This window comes from Mytilus trossulus, chromosome 3, assembly GCF_036588685.1.
Source record: "Mytilus trossulus isolate FHL-02 chromosome 3, PNRI_Mtr1.1.1.hap1, whole genome shotgun sequence".
Classification (NCBI taxonomy): domain Eukaryota; kingdom Metazoa; phylum Mollusca; class Bivalvia; order Mytilida; family Mytilidae; genus Mytilus; species Mytilus trossulus.
This window is the reverse complement of record NC_086375.1, coordinates 64,412,199-64,434,990: the sequence shown is the minus strand read 5'-3', so window position 1 is coordinate 64,434,990 and position 22,792 is coordinate 64,412,199. Positions and strand designations below refer to the sequence as shown.

Sequence of the window (22,792 nt, the reverse complement as noted above, 5' to 3'; positions counted from 1 at the left end):
ATAGAAAACTAAAGAATAAACAACACGAACCCCACCAAAAACTAGGGGTGATCTCAGGTGCTCCTGCAGGGTAAGCAGATCCTGCTCCACATGTGGCACCCGTCGTATTGCTTAAGCGAGCATGAAGAATTTGACCAAAACGATGTCTTATATAATAATACGCTGGGATCTTACTAATTTGGGTACTAATTTGTTTTTTTAATAATGATAAAGATTCACATTTTCTTATGTATAAGTTAAGAGTGTCCCATAGTTTTGTTGTTGCAGGGATGAAATATTCAGAATATAAACGGGTCCGTGTGTTGACTTGTGAAATATTATTTCTCTGTCTTGTATTATGATCATGCCTTCTGCCTACTGAATCAGGCAATAAGTCCCTTAAATACTCTGGAGTTTTATGATTCAAAATTTTGTGACAATGAGTTACTCTGTGATTGCGTCGTCTTTCAGATAATTTCCCCCATAGAGTTTCAACATATAAATTGTTTATACTGGTAAGTTTAGTACCCCCCACCCCGTGACAATACGCGCTGCGTCAAGCTGAATACTTTCAAGTTTAGCAATCAAATTCTGATTTTGAGAGTCCCAAACGACATCGGCATATTCAAGAATTGGGCAAAATTTTTCAAGTCAAAATATATCAAGAACATTTTTCATTTTCTCATCATATCTATTCTTTTGTAAGATTTAGAAACAGTTACTATATATTCAATATGGTCGTTCCAGGATCCGTTGTTAGAAAAAAAGACACCTAGATGTTTGTGTTTACTTACTGTTTGTAGCTCTTGGGTGTTCATATTTAATGGAGGATGAAAGGGTCTATTTTTTTTTAAATTATCATACTTTCAGTTATTTGGGCATTAAAATTAACAAACCATTTTTTTTTTACCAATTATGAATCTTATCTAGATCGTCATTTAAAATTTTAGCTGTTTCTGTTGGATTGTCAACCATCATATATAATAAAGTGTCATCTGCGAATAGCTTAATTTGAGCTTGAATGTCTTCTACAATATCGTTTATAAATATCAAAAAAAGGAGAGGGCCTAGAATGGACCCTTGTGGGACGCCAGCATTTACAGGTAACCATTCGGAACTTGAACCGTTCTATTTGTAAGATAATTTTCAAACCACCTTAGTAAAGAACACGGTATGCCCGCTTGTTGAAGTTTAAATAGCAGTCCCTTATGCCAGACTCGATCAAACGCTTAATACTTATATCACAGAATACTACCCTTATTTTTTTTACTGCTATCTAAAGCCTTCTCAAAATCATTCGAAATGTTAATTAATTGATTAACTGCTGAATCCCCCCGTGTAAAGCCCGACTGATTTTTCGTTAAAATATTATTGCGCATAAAGTGATTGTAAACATGTTTATATACACATCGTTCCATACACTTTGATATTACACTCAACAAGGAAATAAGTCTATAGTTTTTAAAGTCATTCGGTTTACTATTTTTATAAACTGGGGTAACATTTGCTCTTTTCTATTGATCTGGAAAAGTAGACGTACTTAACGATAAGTTAAATAGTTTACATAGTGGATACTTTAAACAGAAGATGCTTCTTTTAACAATTTGGGACTTATGAGGTCTGGGCCAGAAGCTTTTGTGGGATTAACAATTTTCAATATATCTTCAACTTCAGTAACAGTAAGTTCTATATAACTAATGTCATCACTAATATTATGAAGTTCTTCAGGTAACACAGCACTTGAATCATCAATATTTGACTGGGAAGAAAAAAATCGATTAAATTCATTTGCCTTTTCGATTTCATCAAATATTAAGTTGTTATTAACCATTAATGGGGGTACACTTGCGTCGTTTGTTTTTAATCCGGATATTTGTTTAACCGTTTTCCACCAGTTAGTAGTGGACGGGTTACTGTTCGTGATTTTTTAAATTAAATTGTTGTTTTAACCATCCTTCGATTTTATTATTAAACTAGTAACTTCATTTCGTATTTTCTTAAATTTTGACCACTCCGATGGGTTATTATATTTTTTAGCCTTTCTTTGGATTCTATTTTTTTTCCTTATCTTTTTTTTTTAACAGCATTTGTTAGCCATGGAGGTTCATTTTTGCGAACAGTTATTTTATTTCGAATACAATTTTCAGCAGCTTCTATGATAGTTTTTGTTATTTCGGTTGTAAATTGTTCAACGTTATTTAAGTTAATTACGGAATCCCATTTTTTTTTCAGATAAAATGTTACGATATCTGTCATAGTCTCCTCGATCATATAGCCAAATTTTCCGCTTAAACGTTTTTGACGACATTTTGGAAAGTTCAAAAGACTAATTATAGGACAGTGAAAACGTATTTGGTCTTATAAAGGTGGCCCGACTCCACAGTAATTTATTATGTGAGCATCATTTGTTATAAAAAGGTCTAACAATGATGACGACGATTCAGTAAAATGAGTAGGTTCGTCTATCATTTGAGTAAGACTAAATTGGCTTAACAAAGGTGTAATTTTTTAAGGCAACATTATCCCAAAGGTAGACAAAAATGAGACGTGCTTCAAATACATGGTTCGTCATATGTAGCATCCAACTACAAGCCAAATAGTTAAAAATAACTAACCGAGCCCCTATTTCGACAAACTCAACAAAAACAATGCATACAAATATGGATATTTCTTTCAATTGACGGTCATCCTTTTAAATTTGGTCATTCTTTATAAATTACGGTCATCCTTAACAATTAATGGTCATCTTTTAACCAATTACGGTCAGCCTTGTTATGAATCGGTAATCCTGTTACGGTCATCTCGATTACGAATGACGGTCATCCTCGCGAATTTTTCAAATCCAAATTCCCGTTCTATACATGTTCCTCGGTAGAGATTTGTGACTTCCGTGTGAATCTTTTATATATTGACATCGTATCAAAGTATGCTTTGTAAAGAAAATGATGTAGAAACACCTTAACAGACAATAAAAATACTGACCTAATTTTTCATCCGACATCTTGGGATGACCGTGAATGCAGTTACGGTCATCAGCTTTACCCCAGTGCTATTGTTGTATTTTAATCAGTAAGATATTCTAAGATAACGATACGAATACTAAAAATCTGGACTAAAAATAAGGCGTATAGGTACAGTTTTCAATTTGTTAGTGGGCATGAGTGACGTAAAACAGCGAATCAAAGAATTCAACTTAATTTATAACTAATATATTAGGACAATGCTGTTGATTAAAAAATACTCCATTCCAGGACCTTTTGTTTTCCAAATAATTAGTATTTATCATGACCAATAATTGATTAGTTCCAGTTCGACGGGTTCAAACAGAAAGATTTGAAAGCAGAGAAAACTGTGAATCTAATAATCGGCATGATTTTATCAGATGAAAATACTTATACTAAAGTAAGGCTTGCGCATAGTTATATACTTTAATTCAGTCACGGACCCTCGATGTGTTCTAGTGTATATATATATATATATATATAACTCGTCTAAACATCAACCCAACAATATTAGATCTGTAAATTTGCTTTCGCAAATTTTTGGTTCTTCCCTCGCCGGGATTCGAACCCATGCTACTGTGATATCGTGACACCAAATCGCCTGCACTGCAGCCGTCATATATATAATAACTACATGTTTTATGGTGATTGTGGGCCAGATATATAACACTTACTTAAAATCTAGTTTATCACACGAAAATATATAATAAATAAGACTGGGTTTAATGCAAACCATCGCGAGAACCGAAAAGTTACATTACAATCGAAAATGACGGCGTTCATCGTGCCTTCGATGAACTCGAATATTTGATAAAATAGAGGCGAAAGATACTAAAGGGACATTCAAACTCATAAGTCAAAAATAAATTTACAATGCAATTGTTAAAAAGAAAAAAAAAGAACAACAGACAACAAGTTGGATAATACAACATAGAAATCTAATAACTGAGCAACAGGAACCCCACAAACAGAATTGTGGGAGAACTCAGGTGATCTAGAATGGTAAGCAGATCCTGCTCCAGATGCGATAACAACTGTGTATACATAACAAACTGCATTTGCGTGTCTTTCCTTCTGTAGCGTTTAGTTCAATATTTGTCATTGGTTCATGTCTGTTCTATTTGTGTTAAATTTAATGATGACCGCAATCATCTATTTCAAGAGATAACTAAAAGTTGCCCCAACTTTTTAACTCTTAACGCAAGAGATAAACTGATATGGCTTATGAACACAGAAGATAAGTCTATTCTCACTGCTGCATGTAAATTTATTTCGAAAAATTGTTAATTATGTGGCCTTCTTGTCTGCGTCAGACACGAGGAGGACTGTGTAAATACCACAGCTCCTTGAGTACCGCCCCTTGGTGTCTGTTGCAGTAGGGAAACCTACACTATTCTCAATACCTGTTTACTGCAGTATATGTTATTTGCTGTGAATATACATAAACTTTTTCTTTTGTGTTTGTTTTTCTGCATCAGATACGAGGAGGATTGTTAGAGCTTTAAAGATCACAATCCTAGAGCATCGTCCCTTGGTGTCTGTTGCAGCTAAACAATCATTTATTTTATATTTTATATTTATACATTTTCAGCAAAATATTATAAAATCAAGTGAGAAAAAAAAAATAAAAAATGGGGTTTGCCACATCTCTGGAGTAGCAACTCTCAAATACTTTTTTATTTAACAAATAATATTATACCTGTATGACTATTTCAATAGTTTATTTTACAATGTTATGTAAAATACTGTATGTTATATCAATCATATATGTTATGTGTATATGCCCCCCTGGGGACCTAATTTGGAAAATAAAACTTATCTTATATTTGATTTTAGTATATTGTTTTTTTTAACCAATTTTAAAAGAAGAAGTATTTGAAGCCGTAATACATGCCGCGTCAATTTAGTGAGAGCGACAGGAATAGACAATTTATCTGCCGAGGTTCTGAAAATGAATCAGCGATTGCTTTGCATTTTTAAAATCATAAGGGGATTGTTCAGGGTGTGAATAAATTGTTTATAGGTTTGGTGCACGAGGACTGAAATAAGAACCGCCGTGTAATCACTACAAAACGAATTTAGCAGTCATGTTCGTGATTAATACAATAATATTTCTTTTCTTACATATGGAAGATTTCGCGTTGATTGAAAGCCCCCCGAATACTACAGTTTGCAAAGTATGCTCAATGTGGTGAAATTTAGGTGTTCACAGTGAAAATTGTCTATCAACATTAAGACATAAATTATTTAGGTTTGACCACAATCGTGCAGTTAATCAGATTTAATGTTCCACTTCTCTAATGACTGAAGCGATTTTATAAAGTGGCAGTTACAAAAAAAAATGAAATCCACATATATTAATGAACAGTTCCACTTTTGTGAAATATGCAACGGAACTGACAAAGACTGCTAGACGCGGCGCAGGAGCGTTTATTAAGAACACAGATAATGCCAAGGGAATCTGTAGTAGAACCAATTTGAAAGCGTTGTTATGTGGCATTAAGGGAGTTCGCTTCTCAGTTTCAAAGTAATTAACTTTTCAAAACACTAGTTTATATTGATAGGGGATAAATAAAGGAATCCAAAAAGCAAAAAAAAAAATATAGATCACCGTGCTTGTTTTTGAGATATAAGCCACGGAAATTTTGGCGGGAAACTATTCTCTCTTGACTTTTCATAGCTTTATCATTGACAAGTTAAAGTTCTAAAAAAAACATTAAAAAATAATTAAAATTTTATAAGACTTTTACAGATGGCTTATCATCATATATGTAAAAGATTTATAAAAAGAAAAATGGGGGTCACCAGGCAAATTTAGTCAAAGCATTCAAATAGATAAAACCAGAGGATTCCGAAAATCTAACAAAACATCCAAAACATGACAAGCCAGCTTCCTTAAACAGTTTAGTGGTATCACTGCCGTCCAAATTAGGCTGAAGCTAAAAGTGCATTAAATTAAAATTGAAATATACCAATGATAAGTACAGTACACAAATATCTAATCATCGGCCCCTCTAATCAGCAAATCCATAAATTGCAAATACGTACCTCATCATGGGACACCCAATTAACAAATCAATAACTTGTATATACAGGATATACGCGCCTAATCATGGGACCTTCAATCAACAGATCAATAACTTGCATACGCGCTTAATGATGGGACACCCAATTAACTAATTAACAACTTGCATAAAGGCGCCCAATCATGGGAAATGCAATCAACAGATAATATTAAATTTGCATGGAACAAACAATCATGGAAGTAATATTGGATATTACTTCCATGATACAATCAATAGATCAATAATTTTCTTATACGCGCCTAATCATGAGACGGTGACCTATATTCATATACACACCGAATCATGAGACCTACAATCAACATGTCAATAATTTGCATGCACGCACCTAATCGTGGGACTTACTATCAACATATCAATAACTTGCAGATACGCACCTATTCATATGACCTCAAATCATGCAAGACATTGTCACAAATATTAACCCGAGATTTACCATGACAATGCTCTAATGCGGCTAATGTAAGCTAAACATGACTGTGTGCATTAACTACCCCAGACTTACTGCACAGTACAAGTGCACTTTGCCGTACGATTATAATTAATTTATGATAATATGATATGGTTTAATTGTTATCCCTTCCTGGTAATTGCAATTATATGTGCTTATGCAGTAACCATTTGATTTTCGGGGGGGGGGGGGGGGGGGGCTTAGAATTTTTTGTTGCTTACAGTCTTTTTGAGAATTTGTTTTTGACCCTGAGGAAAAAAAATGTTTTTTGTTTCACCCTCAGCTGCCACTTTATGTAATGCTAAAAATGAAAGAAAAAAATATTTTCGACTTGTCGCCAAAAAATAGATTGTTTTAACCGTTCTAATTATGGGTGATTTTTCCTGAATATAAGATTTATGAACAATGTAAATCTGTAATCAGCGTCTCAAAGTCAAATTAGATATGATTTTTTTTTAGAAATTTCTGACAAAAAAACAATGTTCGTTTTAGAAAATGCAGATAGTTTGCATTAATCTTTTTTCGACTCAGTTAATGTGCTCCATGGAGTGTATGTTTAAGTTTTAAAAACGCGGTATTCCTTTTTTTCGAATACTTCGGAATGAAATTCAATGAGGTCACGAAATAAGGTATATTCCAAAAACAAGAACAAAATTGATATACACTATAGTACTAGTAAAATGCATATTTATAGACTTCGTTGAGAGGCGACACTTGTAAATGTCAATCACTGAATAGTCCCGAGTACTACTATATAACAGGCGGTATTGGACCCCCCTTTTATAGTATTTTTTGTGTTTTTATTATTCCTATTAGTTTACAGTAAATATCCCTTCTTATTTTTCACTTCTCAAACTATTGTTTAAAAGAGAACGGGAGTGGATCGTAACCCTTGGCTAGCGAAGACGAAGAACACGATGAATACATGAAAATAAGTTTAATCATAAAGGAATATTAATTTACAATGAAAAAATTATAAACCACAAAAAATGATATAGAAAAAGGGGTCCATTCCTCATTACCGTCGGTGGACAAAAACAATCCTAAATTTTGTACCATGATATGGCATAAACGTGTCCACGTTTTGTTTCTCAATACATATCTCGAAATAACTTAATAAAATCTATTACAAACACCTTATATACAAAACAAGTTACCCGTTACTGGCTTTCGGGGTACTTTATATGTCTTATATATATTACGCTTCGTTAAGTCAGTTTTACTATTGAAGGTCAATATGATCATACCTAGGATGTAGATGCTTTTCGAAAAAGAAGCAAATTATATGTCAGAAGTCTTTAAAGTTTTACCGAGCAGGTCGGACCAGAAATCTTTGTTTTGACAAGATGTTGACAAAGCTTCTATCGCCAAAAATAAAACGATCTACATGAATTAAATGCGATAATAAAAACATTAGACATCTTAAATTAGAGTTACAAATATAGGCGTTTTAAGGGAATGTTGACATAATTACAATTCAACGATACAAATGTATTTTGTATACGGTTTAATAAGAAAAAAAAACTATTTATTCATATCCTTCCTTCTCCTTTACATCCGTACAAATTATTGTCACATATAACAACCTATATATACACTTTCACATTAAAAGCACTTCACTTTTACTAACTTGACAGTTTTTGCATATCGTTGTTGAAGGCGAAACTTTAAACATTGAACACGTGAGCTGTTATTGACTGATCAATACAAACACTGTATAAAAAGTCATAGATCCGGTTTAACATCACACAGTTATCTATTCACAGTCATGGAAGACATCAGATTGAGAAGCCCAGCATCGGTCAAAAATTTTCATCAATTTTCGGCCGTCAAATGTGTACTCAAGAAGAAAGTTAATTTTAGTGATTTTAAGGGAAAAGCTATACTTGTGGTAAATGTAGCCTCTCTCTGAGGAACAACTGTAAGGGATTTTAACCAGATGAACGAGTTGGTCGACAAATTTAGAGATAAACTTGTTATCCTGGGATTTCCTTGTAATCAGTTCGGACATCAGGTATAGTGTACTCTTTCATGTATCTGGTATCTGGTATTAAGTACAGACTGGTAATCATTGTTTCTGTAATGTTTGGGATATCACAGTACGCCTATGGTTTGTTTTCTTGTAAGCAGTTCGTATTTCAGTAAAGTTAGACTATAATAATTTTGGTTTTGTTAGAAATTTGGATAGCCGGTTCTACGGGGCGCCGAATGGGACTCTTGTGGTTTTGTACAAAATTCAATTGTGTCATAACAAAATCAGTTTTGTCTTACAAAACTATAGGATACAGACTAAGTCTTGTGTTATGAGAACTTCAATTTTGTGATGAAAAATTTAAATTTTCACAAATAAGTATGCAAATATAAACATATTTGCATACAAAATTGACTCTTTTTCACTTCAGTTTAATAAAACTCAATTCTGTCTACACAAAAATAAACACAAAATTAAATTTTGTCATGACAAATAAGCAAGCTACCAGTCGGAAAATCGGGACTGCTGGTAAATTTGGAACCATGGAAACACCGGTGATGTGCCATGAAAATTTGCACAGATGAACTCTGCCTGCAGGACCTAATGCCTTTGATAGTAACATACCATACCCAAAATCAACAAGATTGGCAATAGATATATTTTAAGAACATTAATCGACACTTTCATAAATAAGAACGTTATAAAACCACGATACAATGTGAAAGCTATTTTAGATTTAAAGTACATGAATAAGAAAAGAAAGATTAAAATATAAACTTTAATGCTAACATATACCGGTATGTCGATATGAAATTAGTCATACATAAACTGATCGGTGCTCGAGACATAAATTATACGAAGAATCTAACTCGTGGTGGAAGACCTCAGACTGGAGACCATTTACATAACTCCAAATAAATGGCTTATTTTGATACTAGTAGTCTGATTCAATATATAAAACATTATCTTACACTACTATGGTGCATGTAACTAAAATCCCCTTCCCTTTCATGAATGCGACCTACCGAGTTAGACTATTTACAAGATTTATTATAACATGAGCCACGGGTGCCACATGTGGAACAGGATCTGCTAACCCTTCCGGAGCCCATAAAGTCACCCCTAGTTTTTTGTGGGGGTCGTTTTGCTTATTCTTTAGTTTTCTATGTTGTGTCATGTGTACTCAGTATTTTTGTCTGTTTTGGCAGTCTTTTTCTTTTTTAGCCATGGCCTTGTCACGGTTCATTTTCGATATATGAGTTTGACTGTCCCTATGGTATCTTTTGTCCCTCTTTTTAAAGCATATTCATGAATTGAATCAACAAATGCTTTTTTCAGCAGCTCAGTCAAAAGGGTTAAAAAAAAATAATGAACCAACACGTTTCTGTGTAGACTGTATATATACATGTGCAGTATTGTAACTTATCCTTAGAAAAACATTGAACTATTATTTACATATTGAACGAGATTAATCGACCATTAATTAATAAACGCAAATATTCAGTTAATTTTTCAAATGTATCTGCAGATAAAGTATGAAATTTCGACGCATGAGCAATTTCAGAAAGCTTGCACACAAACTTAATCAATGGGATCAGTATTATACTGGATACTATAGTATTTAAAATATATAAATCATAAAAACAGTAAATGTACTACTAAATAAAGTGATAAAGATCGTATGCCCATTAGTCATTGAAAACATGAACTAAATAAGTGTCCATGCATGTACTGCAGACCCAAGTCTAGAAAAGTTAAACATTGACAGGTTATTTAAAGATAGACTACCTTTATTATACAATTATATGCATTCTAAGTATCATTTGTTTTATCAACCTGTGGATTTTTAACAAATTTATTGAACTATGAATTACAGTGATCGAATATGAATATATGTGTATAAATACCCGCCTTCTTACACCTGTCTTAACATAAACACACTACAAACATGTCTGCTTACGTAAAAGGTCCGGTTCAGTATCAGACAATTTATGACTTTACAGCCAAAGATCTTAAAGGAAATGTTGTCAATTTAAGTAAATTCAAAGGGAAGTTGATTCTTTTGGTGAATGTGGCCTCTATGTGAGGCACAACCAGTAGGGATTTCCTTCAAATGAACGAGCTTGTTTCACGGTATGGAGATAAGCTTGTGGTATTGGGATTCCCTTCTAACCAGTTCGGGCATCAGGTAAGTAGGCTCAGATAATCTGAGAAGGGTTCGTTATTCAAAATTTTTCTGACACTTACTGACAAATATTTTATAACCCGGGTTTGTTCATTGTTGAAGGCCGTAACATTTAAGCCTCTTATTCAAAATATAGAGGAAGATTTTAAAAGGTTTTTTTCGCTGGTTGGTAAATTCCTACTATTCTCTCAGGAATTTCTGTCTCACTTATATCTTTTTATCAACATTAGTTTCAATTGTTATTCTAGTTTTTTGTTACCATTACAGGAGAATGGAAACGGTGAAGAAATCCTGAATGCCCTTGAGCATGTTCGTCCAGGGAAAGGATTTAAGCCTAAATTCCCGTTGTTTGAGAAGTGTGATGTAAATGGTAAAGATGCCCATCCAATATTTGTATATCTTCGTGAACGCCTGCCACTGCCAAGCGACGACGCTGTTAGCTTCATGAAATCGCCATTATCTATTATATGGGAGCCAGTGACAAGAACTGATATCGCATGGAACTTTGAAAAATTCTTAATAGACCCTGATGGAAAACCATTCAAACGTTATAGTAGATATTTTCAGACGATTAATATTCAAAGTGATATAAAAATGTTAATAGAAAAACACAAAGTTTAACCAAAAAATCATTAGATTTGACATTTGAATGTTTAGTCGACATGGTTTTATCTCCTTGTAAGAAAGGAATTTGTAGTTATGATCGTTACACTTACAAAGTTCTGTGTAGAACATGGTGTGACAGGATGTGTTTTTACAAACCTTTTTTACAAAGGGACAATATATGTTGTCTAAAATAAAATGTATACAATATATGCAATGCCCTCACAAGATTTAGTGTCCGTTTATCACTGGCCATCCGTGATGTCCGAAAGTAAAGAATTGTAACATAAGTTTCATTACTTTGTGTTCTTGCAGTAGGACATATTTGGATCATATTTCAATTTAAGAGAAATGTCGGATATATGTAAGGGAAGAACTTAATAAAATCTCATTATATCCTAATACTAGTAGGTAAATGCAAATTACTGTGTTTATGTTTAGTCCATATAGGCTAGAGGTATAAAGGGAGTTTTTTTTTCTCGCAAAACATGTTTGTCCCCACCTGTCCCAAGCCAGGAGCCTTTAATAAATGTTTGTTAGGCTTGTGTGTGTTTTAAAATTTGGGTTCATCTGTATGTTTCTTCGGTTTTGTGTGGCGTCCATACCACTCAACTTTTTTACATTGTTATTTACAGTCCATCAGTTGCTCATTTTTGGGCATTTAGATAATATACTTTTACCTTAAGCTAATTGATATAATTTTGAGTGGCAAGAAGGACGTACTAGCTAAAGTCAGCCTCCGGATGTGGGATTTTCTCGCTACGAAGAAGATACGACCCATTGGTGGCCTTGATCTGCTCTTTTGTCGGGTTGAATATCATATTATATGTTTTATGGAACAAAGAACAGGATACGATCCAGTTTGTAAAAACAAACAATGTTCTTTCTCCCATTTAAGTATTACCAAGAAAATATATGTATCATGTCATACAAAACGAGGAAACAACGCCAGGTTACTAGTATTGTATAACTTGTATACTGATAAGTCATATTTAATGTCCATGGTTGTTTTTTTTATGTTTTTACCAACACAAGTATTTTAAAAATAGAATTTTTAAAGAAGAATTTGTCTTTGGTTCGCTTGTGTCACGTACTCTTTCAGTTTGGATTGATATGTATATCTATAAATCTATAAATCTTCGGATTGCCTGGATAACCTTTGAAATTGCAGTATGCGTTCAATTCTATAGAAATTGAACAACTGATAAAAACGTCCATTGCTTCAAAAGGACTACCTAGTTAAACAAAGACAAATCTTATGTATTAATTACGCCAATATGCTGTTAAATGAAATTGGATATAGTTAGTAACCATTTTAATGCTTTTAAAAACATGATCGAATCGTTGAAAGACTTCCTCCTAAATTATTGAAAACTATCATTCTGCAATGAAAATAATAACTCGGTGTAAATGTGATATATACACTCATTCGGGTTAACACCTTCAAGGTGTATCTAATGCATGTCTCTGGCAAACAGCATAATATGCTGATAGTGTTAATGGTACACGTTGGGTAAGAAAGCAGGTGAAAAATGAGTCGTAAGTTCTAATAAAATGAATAATCAATGTCAGACAAGTAACACCTGCTTAAAGTCTGAAGTTGTCGATACCAGTCTCTGCTCAGCTTCCAAAGATCGATAAAACCAATTACTAATTGATACAAAATGTCAATTTACACTTTAGAGAAATAGTCGGAAAATTGTCATATCCATCAAATCCTAATATTTGACATTAAAAAAATGACCGCAAGCTTTCTATAATAACTTAAAGGATTTGTACTGATATAACCAGACATGTTTGCACACTAAGAAATATATTAGTAAACATTACTTTAAAAAAAAACACAAAAAAAAAAAAAAAATCGTCTACACATCATAACTTGAGGGAACAGTTTATATCAATGAAATAAAATGACTGCAAGCTAATTAGAATAACTTAGTAGATTTGTATTGATATCACTATGAATGTTAAAATACTGAGAAAAAGTATAATAAACTTTATTAAAAAAAAACGAAATAACTCATCACTGAATAAGTATAAAAGAAAAAGAATTGACTGCAAGATAACTAGAATAACTTAAATTATTTTGAGGCATATTTTAATCATTGAAATCTGAATTGAGAAAAATTTGTCCCACCCATTTTTTAGCCCTCCTGGTCCAAAGGGCCAAGTGAGCTTTCTCGTCACTTGACGTCCGTCGTCTGTCGTGGTCGTCGTTAACTTTTACAAAAACCTTCTCCTCTGAAACTTTTGGGCCAAATTAAACCAACCTTGGCCACAATCAGCATTGGGGTATCTAGTTTGAAAATTGTGTCCGGTGACCTGGCCAACCAATCAAGATGGTCGCCATGGCTAAAAATAGAACATAGGGGTAAACTGTAGATTTTGGCTTATAACTCTGAAACCAAAGCATTTAGAGCCGATCTAACATTGGGTTAAATTGTTTATCAAGTCAAGATCTATCTGTCCTGGAATTTGCAGATGAATTGGACAACCGGTTGTTGGGTTGCTACCCCTGAATTGGTAATTTTAAGGAAATATTGCCGTTTTTGGTTATTTTATCTTTAATATTATTATAGATAGAGATAAACTGTAAACAGCAATGTTCAGCAAAGTAAGATCTACAAATAAGTCAACATGAACAAAATTGGTCACTTGACCCCTTAGGGAGTTATTGCCCTTTATAGATTTTTTTTAACAATTTTCATAAATTTTGAAAATTTTAGTAAATTTTAACAAAATATTTGTCTCTGTATCTAATGGGCCAAGTTCATTATAGATAGATATAATTGTAAGTAGCAAGAATGTTCGGTAAAGTAAGATCTACAAACACATCACCATCACCAAAACACCATTTGTCATTAATCCATCTGTGTCCTTTGTTTAATATGCACAAAGACCAAGGTGAGTGACACAGGCTCTTAAGAACCTTTAGTTTTATCACCCTCGAGATAGGGTCTCATAATCTCAATTCAAATTTCCAATGGAGTTTGCATCCATAACAACCCATTTAAATACATCATAAAAGTCTTAAAATAGAAAATGACATACACAATCATGGCTAAAAGTAATTAATAATAATTTCTAAAAATAAATTGACAATATTTAAACACTCAAGACAATACCACATTTCTGTATAAATAATTTAAAAGCAGTGTAATGGAGGTAATCCAAAACTCTGGTCTGTTTGGATTACCTCCCTTTCACTGCTTATTGTCCATAACCAGGAAACCTTTGTTTTTCTCCCTAATTTCTAAACGGTTTGAGCCATAACCCCCAAAAAGTCAACCCTAAACAGTCCTTTGTGGTATGGAAACTTGTTGTATAAATTCAGAGAGATCCATACACCGTTCCACAAGTTATTATTGTCTGGAAACAAGAAAATGCTTATTTAGGCCCTTTTTGGCCCCTAATTCCTAAACTGATCTGACCATAATCCTCAAAATCAATTCCAACCTTCCCTTTGTGTTTCAAAGATTTTTTTTTACTTATACTTATTAGTGTCCGGAAACCAAATGTCTTCGGATGACGACGACTTTATACCAAAATACGACCACACATTTTTTTTGCGGTTGTATAAAGATGAGGAATAGTGTTGGACATTTACACTTTTTTCCCTATATTTTCTTTATTAAAATGGAAACCATATCACATACTCTTCTAATATCACTGCCATGTACTTTTTTTGTACAAGGATTTCTCAAGGAGAACAAAGTCTAACAATAATGTTAATTTCCTCTTTCCGATTTAACTAAAAACCAAAGATACCTAAAGATAGTTAATATATAGTCCGCTTTATTTACTAGGAAGTTTGTCACTGACAGTTGGTTGAGAACTAAAACTCCAGGAGATAAGACATCAATTTCTCCAATACAACACAAAATCAATGGCCACCGTTCTCTCTTCTGTGTGTCCATGAATCACATCCTGTAAATACCTCACATGTACAACTCGTCATATTTTTTATAAAATCTTGAATAGGGATTTTTATCAGTAGCGTCTCGGAACATTTATAAAGTCAGTGTCTATCATTTTTTTTTAAAAGCAGATATCCCCATCGAAAATTTAAATATTTTAGGAAACTCTCAAGCTTAAATTCTTGTCAATTGTTTATAAAATTGATATCAAAGATTTATATCAGAAATGTCTTGGACAAGTTTGAAAATCAATGCCTTTCAACTATCTTTACAAGAATAATGTACACATGTACCTTTAAAGCGTAATTCCTATTGAACATTGCATTGTAGTCTATATCATTGTAAGCACTCTCATGTCTATATTATTGATATTGTTTTAAAGAAATTCGTATCAAATGTTATTATATCTGAAAGGTCTTCGAAGAGTTCGATCACCAAACTGTTTTGCTATTTTCCCCCCACAGGAGTTATGCACCCTTGAAATAGAAATAATACGAAAATTAACACATATAGCAATCTCATGCCATTTCTTAATGATATTTTGTTTAATGTTTGAAAGAATCCCTGGAAATGATTTTAGAGTTATTGCCCTTGTACAGATAAAAGGGCTTACTTCCTAAACTGATTTCATTGACAGGTTGCTGCCCATTAAAAAGCTATTGAACAAATGTTTTTTTTTAATGGTAAAGTTGAAGTCATCTCTTCAAAATATTTGATTGATTGATTGTTGGTTGCTTAATGTCCAGTGGAAAATATTTCATGCATATTCAGGAGGAGAACAATTGATAAACACAATAAATCTAGATAGGTTCTGTAATAAAGATGTCTGGGATTAAATTTAAACTGCCATAGGAAATTAGTGTATATTGGATAAGAACAGAAATTTGGCCTTGCAACAGGTCACATACAGGCCTTTGAAAGAGTTGTTGGGAAGGTTCTTAAAATGCAAAGAGGGTGGAACTCCATCAAAAGATTTATTTTAATTGTTAATCCCTGAACCATGGAGTGGAACAGGCACATCATAACAATTCTATATACTACAGACAACAATCTGATAGCCCACACTGTTACAGAAGCTAACCGTATCCATATTAGGGTGTGGCGACTATGATAGGCCACAAAAAGGTCATAGGGATATCACCATTGTAACAAAGAATTAAGTTAACCCAAGTCAGAGCAGATAAGAATTAAAGATATACAGATCATTGCATTTGTCTACGCCAATGATATTGGGACAATCCACAAGAGAAATGACCAAAACAAATGCATGCCAATGAAATCTCTTAGTTTAGTACTATTTTCTATTGTCACAATTGATTTGAATGGACAGGTTTCAATAGATTACGAAATAAATATTAATATTCACAAATATTTTATTTACAATATAACCTCACAATATTATACAATATCAGGCAGTGATAACATAAAACAATATACAGCTGCTGCCTTGTACACTGCATTTAAAAATACTTTCAACATTTCATTATCTGATTAAAGATCAATATTATTGAATGAGTATATTACACTTGTTTTTTATAAAAGTTACCACATGTTCCAAATGATATCAATTTAGCTTTCATTGACACCAACTAAAATTGTTGGTGTGTAATAAGATAAAAATAATCCCTCAATTTATATTTAACATGTATCAGATAATATAACTAGTTTTAAAAGTTAATACATTTGTATCAATTTTAACACAGGATAAATCAATTTAATCATGTATTTTATGAAAAGTTCAAAAGACAAACGCATGAAAAAAAAATATAACTTTTGGGACGGTATTTATCAAGCAATTGTCAAAGTTATTATCGATTATAGTTTATCAGCTTAGAATAGTCTGTGTTATACAGTGTAGAGTATTGATTTTTCCATTATCTTTCATATTAAGAAATCAGTAAATATCAATGTTGAGATGATATTCAATTTTCAGGTTTTCTCATTTTCTAATATCAGCCAAAAAATAATTACAATGTCATGTATTATAGACAATAATTACAAGTACAAGCTATGTCAATTTTTTGTTTTTTCTTTCAACAGGTTTAATTCTATTTTTGTTCAATTTTGTAAATTTTAAGTAGGTGATATTTTTTTGTATACATGTATAAATAATCTAATACTCAGTTGCTGGCAAGTACAAAGTGCATAAGGTGAGGAGATTTTAATGAAAGGGCAATAACTCTGGAAAGACTGATCTAAAAGTATCTCAAAATCACAGGGGAGTTTATGGAACAAATATCCTGTAAAATTTAGTAATTATACATTCAAACAAACATGAGTTTATTGTATATGATTTTTTAATGCTGAGTTTTCAACATTGAAAGTCTGATTAAAAATTTACAAAATCTTAAAATCTTCAATATGGAAGATATCATTGTTTTGCGGAAACAAAAATTTTGCAGAATTTCTTAAAGATATATATGCTGAAGAAAACGTGGGTCACTACTCATTTATAAATATGGATCCAAAGGAGCAAACTTGAGAGGTAATATGAGATATGCTGAAATAAACAAAAAGAAAAGATATCATTTGTCAAGTGTTTAAAAGTGTATATAACTTTAGAAGAACATACAATCTTAGGACAATAACTAATAAAAGAAAGCATTGTCAAGAAGGATGATAAGAAATTACAGTAAATCACAATTAGAGACAGAAATGTGTATTGTATCAAATAACTTTTCTAAATGAATTTGGAATAAATTTGCTTTTACCTATATTTTGATACATGTATTCATTTGTAGAAACCAGTAAAAAAGTACTTATCATTTGGTATTAATATATATATACATTTGTAGTCTAACTTATTTTACTCTAAGGAATAAGACTAATTATTTCTAATAACAATAGAACTATGACGTGCTTGGAGACTGAGAATTCACATATTTACAACCTCTCAGTACAAACAATGACAAAATACACCAACATTGGAAAACAAAACATAAACGAAACAAACTATTCAGACAGTAACATTAAATATAACAAACAAATTATAATGGTTAAAAAAAAATAGTTACCAAGTAACACACTGTCACTTCACTTTAAGGTGGAACCTAACACTACAGGGAGATAACTCTTTTAAAATCAGATAAACATTTGAATTAAGTTGTGTTGTAAAGGGAACATTAAGTTTCTCAATGATCAAAATAAGTGTTTGTCAAACTGCTATATAACCAGTGTATTTTTTCTGATAAAATGGTTGGTTCAAATTTTTTAAAATTTTTATATTTTTGTCAAATGGTCAAAGTTAATACTTTTTCAAAATTTTATGAAAATTAAACGAGCCAAATTAACTTTAGTGATGGTGTTGGGTACAACTTAAATTAAAATACTTTAAACTTTTAACAGCTTTGTCAAAGATTTATGTCCTTGTCTTTTTTAGAGGCTGGTATTAAGGTATTAAGAAATCTGTTCAAATATATATTTCTTTTAAATTCTAAACCAACAACTTGTACACATTTATATCTCAATTTAAAATAAGAAACTGACAAAAACATCTTCCAAACAGACCAATCTAGGAAATAACTTTACAAATATATAACGGTTTTAAAAAAGTTGCACAAGGTAATTGCACAGTAGAGTTAGGCAGTGCTCAGAAGCTTGTATAGATAATTGCTGGATATTTTCCTATTGACTATATAAGGCCTTATTTCAGATGAAATATAATCAATTTGTAGTTTGAGACAGTAACTGAAACACGCTTTGTTTCTCTGGTAAAAAGAAAAACTTTGTAGTCATAAATCTTAGCTCATATTTAACTGACAATGTTATAGGATTTACTAGTAATGGCACACACTTATATAAACAGATTATTATTACTAAAATGTTAGGATTTCTACTATTTACATACCATAAACATGATAAATTATTTTTCTACTTTCAAAATGAGGAAACAGAAAGCCTAAAAAAATTGTATCAATTCAAAATCATTTTCTGCAATTTCAAAGGATGAAGATTTTTGCTATCCCTTTATAGGTTTCTATATCTAAATATGCCACGAGACAACTTATCTGTAATTGGACGGTTTCAAGTATGTAATGACTAGTAATGGGTGATTTGACTTGTAATTAGGTATATTGTAAAATGACTGAAATGCCCTTTACCACAGATAAATGAAATTGACCATGTTTTATGAAGTGACACACCATTATTTGATATTGCAATACTGGTTTTTGACCTTGTAAAATCTAGTATTCTATCACAAATCTAAGGAAACTGCTACATGTTCTATTAAGTTGCACAAGTTCCCGCTGATGAATTATAACTGCCATTAGATCTCTGATTCCTCTGCTGTATCTGGTACTAGATATTCTCTGTTTTCATATGTCCAGAAGTCATTCAAATCAGTTAATATACTGACCACTGTATCACCTTTACCACTGAAATAAATATTTGAGGATTAATTAACAAGAAATTTAGAATTTACCTACCACGTGGGTTACATAAGCAATTGTCTCTTGCTATCTGTATTTTTAAGTTTATAGTCAAATTCTACAAAGAATTTTTTGAACCAATAGGTAGATTTGTGTACCATAACACAGTGGATTCCACAATTTCTAGAGAAGATAAATCAATATAATTATTTATGTTTTTGTTATTTATATGATCTGGAATGGACTTACTTAGCTACATTTTTTATTAAATTGAATGTTGTGTTTTAAGCCATTCTCAGCAATATTAGATATAGCTTGGCAGCCAGTTTTTATTGGTGGAGGAAGCATGATTACCAGGAGAAAACCATGATATAGACATGAAAACTGGCATTCCTACCTAATAGATATAGGAAGATGTGGTATGAGTGCCAATGAGACAATGCTCCATCCAAATAACAATTTAAAAACAAGAGGCTCTCAAGAGCCTGATTCGCTCACCTGAAACGTTTTGCTTAAACCTTTCACAATTATTATTTTTGCTTTAAAATGCCATTTAAATGTTGATCATATTGATTATTTGTAGATCTTACTTTGACAAACATTTCTGCTGTTTACAGTTTATCTTTATATGCAATAATATTCAAGATAATAACCAAAAACTGCAAAATTTCCTTAAAATTACAAATTTAGTGGCAGCAACTCAACAATGGATTGTTGAAAATTTCCGGGCTGATAGATCATGACCTATTGAACATTTTTAACCATGACAAATTTGATTTTAATGCTTTAGTTTTTGAGATATAAGCCAAAAACTGCATTTGACCCCTATGTTCTATTTTTAGCCACAGCTGCCATGTTTGTTGATGGATCAAAACTTCGGATACAATTTAGAAAGTAGATACTCCAACGAACATTCATTTAAAGTTTGAGAGTATTTGGCCCAGTTGTTTCATAGGAGAAGATTTTTTTAATTTAAGCAAGTTTGATGAACAAATAGAGCAAATTTGTCTTTAAAGGGCAATAACTCCTTAAGGGGTCAATTGACAATATTGGTCATGTTAACTTTTTTGTAGATCTTACTTTGCTGAACATTTTTGCTGTTTACAGTTTATCTTTATCTTCAATGATATTCAAGACAATAATCCAAAACTGCAAAATTTCCTTAAAATTACCAATTAGGTGGCAGCAACCCAACAATGGATGGTTAGATTCATCTGAAAATTTCAGGGCTGATAGATCTTGACCTAATGAATATTTTTACCCCATGTCAGATTTGCTCTAAATGCTTTCGTTTTTGAGATATAAGCCAAAAACTGCATTTGACCCCTATGTTCTATTTTTAGCCATGGCGACCATGTTTGTTGATGGATCAAAACTTCGGATACAATTTATAAACTAGATACCCTAAGGAACATTCAGTTAAAGTTTGGAAGTATTCGGCCCAGTAGTTTCAGAGGAGAAGATTCTTGAAATAGTTTACGACGACGGGCGACGACAGACGCCAAGTGATGGCATAAGCTCACATGGCTATGCCAGGTGAGCTAAAAAGGTAAACCATTATAGGTCAATGTACGGCCTTCAACACAGAGCCTTGGCTCACACCGAACAACAATTAAGATTGGAATCAAACAAACATGTCAGTTTGGCATTAATAAAATAATCACTATAGTTTCTGAATTTACGGTAAATATATAATTCCCTGTAATGGCATGGTTTCAAGTTAGCTTGTCTTAACTTACCTCACAATTAAATCTTGTAGTGTTAATTTTAATGGATCTTTTGGTTTGACCATGTCAAATATTTCATCTTTCACATCTTGAAATGATATAGGTTCTTGTCCATGAAGTTTCATCTGTTCTTGGATAGCCTTAGAAATCATATAATCATGATGTATTAAACTAGTCATTACTTTGTTAGAAAGAATACTCAGTTTTAAATATTGTCATTTTGCCTCTTTCTTCAAGATCATGTCTTTTGTTGGGTTGCTGTATTACTACCACAAACCCATATCTTTTCATATAATTCAATAAGACAGTAATTAAAAAACACAAGTTGACTTAAAATTTTATTTATATAATGATATCATCTTGTGTGATTTTCTATTCTTAAAAAATTAAAAGCAAAATAATAAAAACAAGTGTATAAATATTTATACAATTAATCTTCTTTTTCAAATTTTATGACCATCAGCAAAAAATCAATCTTAAAATAATTATCTATTAAGTTTCAAGATGAACAGAAAAACCCTGTATATGAATCACTTACCCTAAAGAAATAATTGAGGGCAAACACATTCAGGTATCCTTTATGTTGTACATCTAATATTCTAAATAAGTATCGTAATGCTTGAGGTTCCTTTTTATTTTCTAATGCTAATACAAAGTCTAGGTAGGTTTTGTAGTCCTGTAATAGACAAAAAGAAATAAACACTGTTATAACTACAAATTAGTCATTTATAACATTGATTGATTGTTTTTGTTGGTGTCCCCCTTTTAAGGGCATACGATACAGTTACAGGGAAGGTAATGACGTTGCTAACGTAATTTGTTATTTTCGCGACGTCAAACTGTGACGTATCGGGAAAAGATGCATTTTTCGACTGATTTTTATCATTCAAACTGATTTAATCTGAAAACGAGTTCATGGACCCCTATTTTTCAAAACGGCATTTGGTTTAATTTTGCAGGGAGATTATTCGACCCAAATTTTATAAAACTGTAAATAGAGGATTTTTTTTTAATTGTGATAAACATGGAGTAAAAAATTACGTTTTTTACTAAATATGAGTTATTTCTGAATAATAAATTGCATATTTTTTAAGGATATTTACAAAATACAGAAATTACCGATTATTTAACAAAAAACAATTTGTTTTTATCTTTTATAAAAAAAAAGTTATGTCTTTCTTTCGAAAAAGAAATTACGGCCACAAATCTGAATTTCGAGCAAATATACAAAATTTCGACCTCATTTTACTCAAAAAGTAGCACATGAAGGTATATTTTTTATTACATATTTGATTTAATCAGGTAAAAAATTGCCTATATGCAAATTTTCATGAACTTGTAAATACAGGATCAAAACTGTATCGTATGCCCTTAAGTGCCACTTTTGGGTTATTTTGTGGCAGTCAGTTTTGATGGGTGGAGCCTAGTGGGTGCCCACAGAAAACTACTGACCTTTAATAGGAAGACAGACATTACAAGTCATTTGCAACATGACAGACTCTA

At 32.1% G+C, this 22,792-nt stretch overlaps 3 protein-coding genes across 4 annotated transcripts in view; 1 reads left to right on the top strand and 2 right to left on the bottom strand.

Annotated features, from left to right (window-relative positions):
* LOC134712107 (ankyrin repeat and EF-hand domain-containing protein 1-like) overlaps window positions 1-22,792 on the bottom strand; it is a 45,595-nt gene that overhangs the window by 14,918 nt on the left and 7,885 nt on the right. The window lies entirely within an intron of this gene.
* LOC134712109 (glutathione peroxidase 2-like) lies at window positions 8,129-11,499 on the top strand. 2 transcript variants are annotated; one of them, XM_063573272.1, is made up of 2 exons: window positions 8,129-8,529; window positions 10,940-11,499. In XM_063573272.1, exons 1-2 carry the CDS (start codon window positions 8,284-8,286, stop codon window positions 11,291-11,293), a joined length of 600 nt encoding a protein of 199 aa, XP_063429342.1. In that variant the 5' UTR covers window positions 8,129-8,283; the 3' UTR covers window positions 11,294-11,499. The 2 variants fall into 2 exon arrangements, with proteins under 2 accessions (XP_063429342.1, XP_063429343.1); XM_063573273.1 differs by lacking the exon at window positions 8,129-8,529 and adding an exon at window positions 10,303-10,675.
* Window positions 16,548-22,792, bottom strand: part of LOC134712108 (serine/threonine-protein phosphatase 2A regulatory subunit B'' subunit gamma-like) — a 38,798-nt gene continuing 32,553 nt past the window's right edge. The window contains exons 11-13 of the mRNA XM_063573270.1: window positions 21,828-21,965; window positions 21,302-21,429; window positions 16,548-19,568 (exon numbers count right to left, since the gene is read on the bottom strand). Coding sequence (XP_063429340.1) covers window positions 19,460-19,568; window positions 21,302-21,429; window positions 21,828-21,965 — 375 coding nt within the window. The 3' untranslated portion in view covers window positions 16,548-19,459. The remainder of the gene's footprint in view (window positions 19,569-21,301; window positions 21,430-21,827; window positions 21,966-22,792) is intronic.